At 38.2% G+C, this 10,800-nt stretch overlaps 1 protein-coding gene across 1 annotated transcript in view; it reads left to right on the top strand.

The window, feature by feature from the left end:
* DMRT3 (doublesex and mab-3 related transcription factor 3) overlaps positions 1-9,192 on the top strand; it is a 21,064-nt gene extending 11,872 nt beyond the window's left edge. The window contains exon 2 of the mRNA XM_069088188.1: positions 8,231-9,192. Within this exon, the coding sequence (XP_068944289.1) occupies positions 8,231-9,192 (962 nt within the window). The remainder of the gene's footprint in view (positions 1-8,230) is intronic.
* Positions 9,193-10,800: the final 1,608 nt, after the last annotated feature.

Genomic DNA, 10,800 nt, shown 5'->3' with positions numbered 1-10,800 from the left:
ATTTCCTTGAAAGATAGATACATACATTATAACATTCTGATGAAGTTTCAGATAGAATTCTAGTAAAATACAGTATCTACTTTTCATTTTCATAATATTTTCCAAACTTAACTTCTTTCTTTTGGTGTGTGGAGACAGGATGGGGAGAATGCAGTTGAAATTTTCCATGGTAAAAAATGAATTTGTAGGTTAAATTTTTTGTAAACTTTCTTTCCATTTGAGCAATTTGCATAAGGAAGAAAAAACACATTTTTCTTAGGGACTTTTAAAAAGCACAACTAGCTGAACTTTAACCTTCATTGTTCTTATACTTTTCTAAGACAAAAAATCTTTGCTTCTTGCTAAGGGAAGAATCATCTTTGGCTTTTCTAAATTCTTCTACCACTTGTGATGTATGTAGTTTGTTTGGCACTTAGGATCATGTATTTAGAGATGGAATTTTCATGGCCATCTACTCTAACTTCTTAATTTTATGTAAGATGATGTTGAAGAATAAAGGGGTTGAATGATTCTCCAAGGTTATATAGATGAGAGACAAAGCCAGAATTTGGATCTGGGCCTCCAACTTCAAATTCAGCATTAAAAAAAAAAATCCCCCCAAAAGGGGTGGCTAGGTGATGCAGTGAATAGAGCACCAGCCCTGGAATCAGGAGGACCTGAATTCAAATCCAGCCTCAGACACTTAACACTTACTAGTCTTGTGACCTTGGGCAAGTCACTTAACCCCAATTGCCCTGCCCTCCCCCCTCAAAAAAAAAAGCAAAAAAATTCCAAAAAAAGAAATCTACACTCTGCTATATGTTTTTTTGTAAGCACTGTAGGGTTTTCTGAGGTCATAGACCTAGAGCTAGAAGGTATCTCAAAAGTCCTCTAAGTCAAAGCCTTAATTCTCCAGAGGAGGAAACAGTGACTTGCTCTAGGTCATACAGGTAGTAAATGTCAGAGGTAGAGTTTGAACCCTGATCTTTGACAGTAGATTCAGTGTTCTTTCCCTTATACCAAGGACCCCTTCATCTCTTCTTTCCCTAACCAGATTGTAAACTGCTTGAAGTCAAGGACCATGCATCCTGCACATGGCAAGTACTCAGATACTGGTTGTTGATGATAATAGAAGGAAGGCTATAGTTGATGGTGTAGTGGATGGAAAGCCAGGCCAGGAAGACCTGAGTTCAAATTTGGCCTCAGATATTTACTAGCTGTGTGACCCTGAGCAAGTCACTTAACCCTGTTTGCCTCAGTTTTCTCATCTGAAAAATGAACTGGAGAAGGAAAATGGCAAACCACTTCAGTATCTTTGCCAAGAAAACCCCAAATAGGGTCACAAAGAGTCAGACACGACTGAAACAATTAAACAGTCACCACCACAATTAAATAAAGCCCGTGTATGTGGCATTTTAAATTAAGTTCAAATTTGCATACTTACCTGAGAAATGTATGGGGTGCTTGATTCCCCTTCCCCAAATTCCAATGAGCAAAGACCACATCTGCTGCTGGAGACAGGTATAAGCATGTATATAGCACTTACTGTATTTATTTTATTCCTTTTCGGAGGGCAGTTGAGGTTAAGTGACCCGCCCAAAGTCACATGGCTAGTAAGTGTGTCAAGTGTCTGAGGCCGGATTTGAACTCAGGTCCTCCTGACTCCAGGGCCGGTGCTCTATTCACTGTGCCACCTAGCTGCCCCCTAGCCATCTACTTTATACCAGACACTCTACTAAGTGCTTTACAAATATTATATGTCATTTGATCCTCAGCCAACTCTGTGATGAAGATGCTGTTTAAATCCTCATTTTATAGTCGAGGAAACTGAGACAAACAGGTTAAATGACTTGCCCAGGGTCACATAACCAGTAAGTGTCTGAGTTGAGATCTGAATTCAGGTCTTCCCGAGATGCCTCAGGTTCATTTTAGTATGATGCTAGGACATCATCAGGGCTTTTCTGTGTTAGACATGACAGCAATATGGTAAATAACTCTTTCATTGCATGTAGAGAGTCATGACTAGTGAAAATGAAAGTTATACACAGATGATTAAAAAATAAGAATGTAGACTTTTTCTTTTTGAAGCAAGGACACTGAATTCAAATATTATGTTGTCTTTTAGAGGGGACATCAACTTATGCTGATCCCCACTGCTCCTCCCATGGAGTAGCAAGTTTCAGGCCTTTTTACCAATTTATTTTGCATCCTGAATGCACCAAAGTCACTCCTAGAACCTAGAAACCTAGAACCCTAGATTTGTTTGTGGTTGAGTAGCCAATGAAGATCACTATTACAATCTTGGCTTTTGTGTATCTAATCAATTTTTTCTGAAATTTACTTTGGGATGAATGTGTGTATTGGATTTTTATTGTGAAGGCATGCTGTTGTAGACTAAGAACATAAAATCATAGAACATAGAATCAGTATCAGAGCTGATGTATTCATATATGCAGCATATATCCCCTTCTATTGTATTTTATAAGGCACTGGTAGATTTAAGAATCATACTTAGGTAAGTCCCATGCTGGGAGAACATTAATAGTTACGGGATCATGAGAACATAGATTTTAGAGCTGGAAGGAATGTTAAATACCATTAGATTCAACCCCTTCATTTTGCAGATGAGGAAACTGAGGCCCAGAGACATTAAATGACTTGGTCACATTGCTGATAAGCATCTGAGGCTGGATTTAAACCCATTTAAACCATGAACACAAAATGTATGGACTTATAAAAGGGAGGGCTTTAATGAAATGTTATTGTGTAAATATTTATAGCTTTATTTATTTATATTTATATTAATATCACTAGAAAGGAGACATGCCAGAGTGCATAAAGAGAGCGTTGGCCTTGGTTTTTGGTGGTGTATAATCATAGCCACCATGTTCTGATTTATATTTAGTATGTCCTAATTTTTTTGTGTGAATGGATCTAATTGGAATAGGGAACTCCTAGTGTGGAAATCCCTTTTATTAATGAGATCAGCAACTGTTCTGCAATTTATAGCCTTAGAGAATTGAATGGGGGTACCAAGAGTTTAGGGGACCCACAGGCCATTATGTATCAGAGACTTCAACCCAGGTCTTCCTGGCTTTAAGCCAACTCTCTGTTCAATATGTCAATAGACTCTATATAGCTTATATAGTCTGTATAGACTCAATAGATTCTAATTATTTTTTGTAGTTGAAAATGGATTTTAAAAAAAGCACTATTTCAGTGTAAAAGATAGTCATAGTGTGTTACTGTAAACAAGCTTCTCCTTTCTAATAGTTTGCCTAGAGCAGATCATGCTTTTTCTCTTTGGAATTATTTGATAACATTAACTTGGCCACTATTTTACTACATTGCGGGTGATTTGCTACTGTTGAGAATTTCTTTTTTTTGGTGAGGCATTTGGAGTAAAGTCACTTGCCCAGGGTCATACAAATAGTAAGTGATAAGTGTCTGAGGCCGCATTTGAACTCAGGTCTTCCTGATTCCAGGGCCAGTGCTCTATTCATTTCGACACCTAGCCACCCCCTCCATCGTTTTACAGGTGAAGAAAATGATTTCCTGTGAGGTTAAGTGCTAGAATTCGGACTCAGGCCCTCCACGCTTCCTGTTATACTTTCCAGTGTTAATTGAAAAAAAAAATGCCTTTGTGTTTTCCACAAATTTATGAAAAGTCATCTTATGTTCAAATCAGATAATATTTGCAAAGGACTCTTCAAGCTTTAAATCTCTCTGTGCTTCATTCAGTTCGTCTCAGCTGTGTCTGACTCTTCATGACCTCATTTGGAGGTTTTCTTGGCAAAGATACTGTAGTGATTTGCCATTTCCTTCTCCAGTTCATTTTACAGATGAGGAACAGAGGTAACTTGCTCAGGGTCACTCAGCTAATAAGTGTCAGAGGCCAGATTTGAACTTATGAAGATGAATCTTCCTGATGTTAAGTCCAGAGCTCTCTTGGCTGTGCTGCCTAGCTGCCAGATTTTCTTTTTAAGTGTCAATTGTTATTATTCTTACAGCATTACTATCCTATGGCCCTTGAATAATTGGCACTATTGTTTAATTAACATATATCCTTTCATAAGAAGACACTAGATCTTCAGAAAATTTTCATGTAGGCCAGTAACAAAGGTATTAACAACAATAATGAGCTTGTAAACTATTACTTTCACTCAATTGTGAAAATCAATTACTTTATGCACCCTTGTTCATCGAACAGTAAAGATGAAAGGCGGTGGTAGGATCGTGACTTGTCCTATGGCCATTTTTATTTGAATTTCATCCGACATAAAGATGAGAAGACTAAAATAATAATGTCATATATGTATATATATATGTAGGATATAGAAATATAGAGACTTAAAAGAGGAGATCTCTTCTTTTAGGTGAAAACTAAAAATAAACAAATTAAAATAAAAAAATAAATTAAAAAAAATAATTGAAATTCCCCCTCCCCAGTTTTACTATATCATGTTTCTATCCCAAACTTGTAATTTATTTACCAAATGCATCATCTCTTGGCCTTTTCTTTCTAGACTCTTCTGACGTCATAGCCTGTCTTTCTGTTTCCATTCATCTTCACCTAAATATTTTCTCTTGATTTTCTACTCTAGTCCTCTCTTGCTATTTCCCTACTAAGCTTGGGTTTTAACTTCCTGTTAGCCATTTTTTCTTGATTTGTTTTTCTGATCCAAAAATTATGTGGCCCTGGGCGAGCATTTGTCAATGTTTTGGACTAGTCTTCAAAATTATCAATTGGAAAAATAAAAAAAGTGCCTACTCACAAAAAAACCCAGTTATGAACAGACTGACATATGCATCATCTCTGTTGTTCTGTCTGTTACCGGCATTATTATCAAAGATGATTTCAGGGACCCTCCAGAGGATGAGTTTAATCTTTTTTTTTCCTTTTGGAGGGAAATTGGAGTTAAGTAACTTGCCCAAGGTTACACAGCTAGTTTTTTTGTGTGGGTGTGTATCAGCAATGCCATATTCACAATGCCTATAGAGATTACAAATATGCTGATATAATTATCCATCACAAAATACGTCATGTTTGCCATATGGGGAAATAAACTAGAAAATTTATTAAGATACCAAAAGACTGAGTCCCAAAACCAGAAAGTGAAAGCCATCAGAGTAGTTATGATATTGGCACAGGTAGATAAAGTAGAAAGCACCCACATTCTCAAGCCTTTAAAACAGAACAGGCTACCTCAGGCAAAGGTCCTCCTCTCCCCACTCACAGCAACCACCCAGCGTCCTGGAAGCACTCTCCCAGCAGCTCCGGCCCCTGGCAGTGCTCAGCAGGGGTCCTAACTAAAAAAAAAAAAAAAAAGGGCAACCGCAACCGCTGCCAACCGCAGGACTGTTAGCTCGGCTTTCACTTTTTCTCGCTTTCCGCTTTCTCTTGCTCTGCTATGTCAGCACGTCCATGGTGCATGGGAGATCTTTAAATCCCATAACCCTTAGAGGGTGTTAAGTGTCTGAGGCCAGAACCGAACTCTGGTCCTCCTGACTCTGGAGCTGGTGATTTACTCACTGCGCCACCTAGCCACCCAGGATGAGTTTAAGCTTAATATTTTTATTCAAAATATATGAAGATTAGCCATCTGTGCAAGAGTTCACAGAACATTAAATGTAAAACAATAATATCAGGCTAGTGGCTTATTCAGGACCATTTCTATCCAAACTTCATTGAAAAAGGTGAGAACAAAATAATTTTATTACCATTACTGCTGATGCTCCTACTACCATTATTATACTGCCAATATTGCAAGCACCTATCATTATGTCTGTTCTGGGAATTCTTCATCTTTTGTAGAATACAGTTTATCTCTAATTTAGAATTTGAGAGCATTGCTTGAACCTTAGAGAAATGGCTTGCTTGAGATCACACAGCTACTTAGTGTCAGATGTGGGGTTTGAACTGAGACCTTTCTAACTCCAAGTCTGACAATCAATCCATTATACTTCCAGTGACAATAATAGCTTGCATTTATAGAATGATGTTCAGTTTTCAGTTTTTTCCTCAATTCATTTTCTTTTTTAAAAGTCAGTTAACAAGGATTTCTTTTCTTTCTCTTCTGTCATTGACAAACAACAACAAAAAGAGAAAATTTAAACCTGCATAACAAATATGCATAGATGAACAAAATAATTTCTCATATCAGCCATGCTGCAAAATATATGGTTCATTCCACATTTTAAGTCCATTACTTCTCTGTCAGGAGAATGGTTGTCTCCTTTCCCTTCAATCTTCTGGAATCTGGGTTTTTCCTTATATTGGTCTTAATTTTCAAGTCTTTTAAAGTTGTTTTTATTTATGATGTCTTTATATAGGGTCTTTTAATTTATTTATAATGTATACTTTGCATAGCTTCATAGAGGTCTCTATTTCCTCTACAGCTGTCCATTTTTACAATTTCTTATAACACAATAATATTCTATTACATTTCTATGCCATAGTTTGTTTAACTCTTCCCAATAGGTAGGAACTCTGTTAATTTCTATTTTTTTTTTTGCTACTATTACAAGATCTGCTCCAAATATTTTTGTACATATGAGTTCTTTTCCTATTTCTTTAACCTTTTGGGGGTTATATGCCTGGTGGTAGTATTGCTAGGTTAGAGGGTATCCATAGCTTAGTGACTTAGGTGGCATAATTTCAAATTACTTTCCAGAATTGCTTGATCAATTCACAGTTCTTCCAACAGTGCATTGGCATGCCACAGCCCCTCCAACATTTGTCATTTTCACCAAATCTGAAGTGGAATCTTGAGTTGCTTTAATTTGCATAACTATAATTATTAGTGATTTGAAATGTTTTTATATGGTTTCAACTTTTTTTTAAATTAAGAAACCAATTGACCCCCTTCCATCACTCCTAGCCTAATTTTGTTTGCTCTCTAATTCTTATTGTATGCAAATGATTTTTGTAAGTCCTTTGAAAGACTACCTAAGAAAGGTTTCAGTATACCTCAGACCTCCTTCTATAGGGTCTTCTATACCTCCCTCTATAGGATTATATATTTTACTAATTTATATTTATATTTACTAATATTTTATATTTTAGAACTTAATGAAGCATTCTGCTAACTAGTGCCCATGATAACTTGATGTAGATTGAATAACACATCACATTTCTTCTTTTTTTTCTGGTTAAAAGTACTTGTTTATTGGTTACAACATCAACTCACAGCAACTTGTTTTGCTGAGTACAAAAACAAAGATCAATTCAATTGGGAAAATCTAGAAACAAAAGTTCGTAGCAAGTGACCATCTTCACAGGGAAGTCATTGATGCAAAAGCACTACTGGAGAAAACACATCACATTATAACAGGATCTTAAAATTTACAAATCACTTCCTTCACAACAACCTTGGGGAGGTAGATTGGACAAATATTATTATCTCCATTTTGTAGATGAGGAAACTGAAGGCACTGACTTGGGAGTCCCAGGACTTCCCACCTCTGCCACTTACTCCCTCGGGGAAGTCTCTTCTCTGTGTCCCAGTTTCCTCATTTGTAAAATAAGACCTCTAAAGTTCTAGTTCTAGATCCATGTTCTGTCTATGCTTTTAATGATCCTATGAACTTGACTTACCTAGAATTACCAATAAGTAGTCACCAGCTCGTAAGTGTCAGTTCTTAAAATTGACATCCTGCTTCTTCTAAGACCAGAGTTCTTACAGGGACATCACAGCTGCCTTGAGGAAATCTGACTTTTAATGTATTCTCTTTGATGTTAACACTAAACTAGCCAATTATGTTACAGAGTTATCGCTGAGGGTCTCATGTTGGAAAATAAAAAAGTAGTAGAGGATGCGCTTAGGCTCATTTTCTTGCCTTGCCCTGGCCTCTAACCTTTGTAATTTATCTTCCTGAAAGATTTCATGGATTGAGTTACCCGTTATGTGGACCGATCTCTTTAAGGTTATACGTATCATGTAGCTGTTCTATCCAGAGGGGAAGACTTTGGGGAATGGAAAATATTCTTCATGCCTATCCTGGAGAGAGAGAAGCCTGCATTTTGGATCTCTGATTGGGGGTATCTAACTATCTGTTGTCACTTTGGGTCAAATTTTATTTTATTCTCTTAGTGTTTACTGAACCATATCCCATCTAGTTGTTTACCTTTCTAACAAAAGTAGGAGAAATCCATCCTAGCCATAAAAAAGAAACAACGTTGCATCAGGCACATCTGTTACTCTTTCGCATCATCAGGAAAAGATTAACACAGCTGTTCTCTGCTTTTCAGACATTGCTGAGGAGCGCCTAGGAGACAGCACAGCCGACAATACAGAGGTCTACAGTGACAAAGACACAGACCACAGGAGCTCCCCAGATGTGACAAAAAGCAAAAATGGCTTCACCCCAGAGAGCCCAGAAATCGTGTCAGTGGATGAAGGTGGCTATGGCATTCAGAAAAATGGCGGCACCACTGAGAGCCGGCCTGATAGTCCCAAGTACCATTCTGAGCAAAATCACCTCCTGATTGAAGGCCCGTCGGGAACTGTTTCTCTGCCTTTTAGCCTGAAAGCCAACAGGCCGCCCTTGGAAGTGTTAAAAAAGATATTCCCCAACCAGAAGCCAGCAGTGCTTGAGCTGATTCTGAAGGGCTGCGGGGGCGACCTAGTGAGTGCCGTGGAGGTGCTGTTATCCAGCCGGTCATCAGTCACTGGAGGGGACCGAACTTCTGCTGAATCCGAAGGTCTCGTGCTGCCTTCCAACGGGCACATTTTTGAGCACACGTTGAGTTCCTACCCCATCTCCTCTTCGAAGTGGTCTGTGGGGTCTGCTTTTAGAGTTCCCGACACACTGAGGTTTTCCACTGATTCTAGCAATGTAGTGCCCAATCCTTTGGCGGTGCCTTTGCAGCACCCCTTTCCCCAGCCGCCCCGGTATCCCTTGATGCTGAGGAATACTTTGGCAAGAAACCAGTCCAGCCCCTTTCTGCCCAATGATGTCACCTTGTGGAACACCATGACCCTGCAGCAACAATACCAGCTGAGGTCTCAGTACGTAAGTCCTTTCTCCAGTAACTCTACCAGTGTCTTCCGGAGTTCTCCCGTCCTCGCCACTCGCACGCCTGAAGACCCTCGGATCTCAATCCCGGATGATGGATGTCCGATTGTGTCAAAGCAGCCTATTTACACAGAGGATGACTATGATGAAAGGTCTGATTCCTCAGACTCTAGAATACTCAATACGTCCTCCTGAAGTGGTGCCTGACAGGTGATTAACTAAACGGTATTTACAAAGCGGCGCCATGAAGAGGGAAGCACACTGTCCGACGCTCCTTTAATTATGTGACTGCTTGATCCTAGACCTTAGCAATAAAAACATAATTTATTTAATTTCTTGCACTTCAATGGAAAATGCCAAAAAGCTATATTCTGTGGCTTTAGTGCTAAATGTTGATTGTAAAGGAGATTTTAATGCTAAGTAAGAATAGACATGGGAAAACTGGGACTTGTGGAAGATTTAGAGTGGGATGGAAAGCCCCCTTTCCCTTAACTCAGACAACCTGGAATGTTAAATTAAATAATATACTTGAATGCAATTTTGTAAGAGAGGATTCCTCAGGACATAAGGCACGGAAAGGAAGTGGTTCAGTCACAAATGGACTTAACAGGAACATTATATTCTTATGCTAAAAAATCGTTCTTGCTTTTAAGAGAGACTGCACTTGAGAATATAGTTAACTGCTTATGTGCTAATTTAAGCTTTGGACACTTTTTAGAGACAAACACTATTAAGAATTATTCTTTTCACATGGCTAGGTCGAAACATGTGTAATGTCGATGTAAAACCAATTAAAGCTGTGGATTGCATGAAATGTATTGTGAAATGAACACAAGATTAAGCATTGTCAGGTTAATGTAGCATGCTAAGGACTCTAGAAAAAATAAACTAAGGATATGATCTCGGTTTATGTCATTTATCCCTGTGGGAAGTACATCTCTAAAGATAGCTTTAAGGTTTAAAAGGACATGCCCAGCTAACAGTGTAGGGAAGGGAATGAATGCCGCTCTGAATTCAGTGAGATGTTGCCTGGAAATTATGAAGAACAGAGGTGAGGGCTACACTCAGAAAAGCAGAGAATTAGAATATCCTTCCTTCCTTCCACCCAAAATTACTAATTTAGAGTCTCCTAAGTTCAAAGTATATACACATGGTTTCCCCTACCACAATAGGCACTTAATAAATGCTTGTAGACTGACTGGATTTGTTAAAAGGAATCTCTTACAAATCAAGCAACTCATTCTTTACAAGTGAGTTTGTCCATAACTCAAGCTACAAGCCAACCAAGTAGGACATATATTCAGAAAGTTGAGTTCCAAGAAATCATTAGTCCAGGAGTTCTTTACATTTTTGTGGATGATGGACTCCTTTAGTAGTCTGATGAAGCCTATGGACCACTTTTCAGAATATTTTTAAGTGCATAAAATAAAATGTATTGAGTTACAAAGGAATTATATTAAAATTATATTGAAATAGTTATCAAAATATTTTAAAAGTTCACAGAACCCAGGTTAAGAACTCCTGATCTATCACAACCTCCTTATTTTACAGATGAGTAAACTAAGGTCCAGAGAAAGAAAGAGATTTGCCCAAGGTCACAGGTAGTAAGTTTCAGAGCCTCAAAAACCTAGAGCTTCTGACAATGTCGACCACATCATAATATTGTCTGGAACTGTTGATATTTGGTGGAGCCATAAGATGAGCCCAGCACCTTAGTTTCAGGACTATGGAAGTTTATCACACTGAAAGTTGTTTGTGTGTGTGTGTGTGTGTGTGTGTGTGTGTGTGTGTGTGTGTGTGTGT

This window comes from Petaurus breviceps, unplaced genomic scaffold (assembly GCF_028583685.1).
Source record: "Petaurus breviceps papuanus isolate PSGF00001 unplaced genomic scaffold, PetGlider_PUasm1.0 118, whole genome shotgun sequence".
Classification (NCBI taxonomy): Eukaryota; Metazoa; Chordata; class Mammalia; order Diprotodontia; family Petauridae; genus Petaurus; species Petaurus breviceps.
Note: the sequence above shows the minus strand (reverse complement) of the source record. Positions and strands in the feature narration are given on the sequence as shown.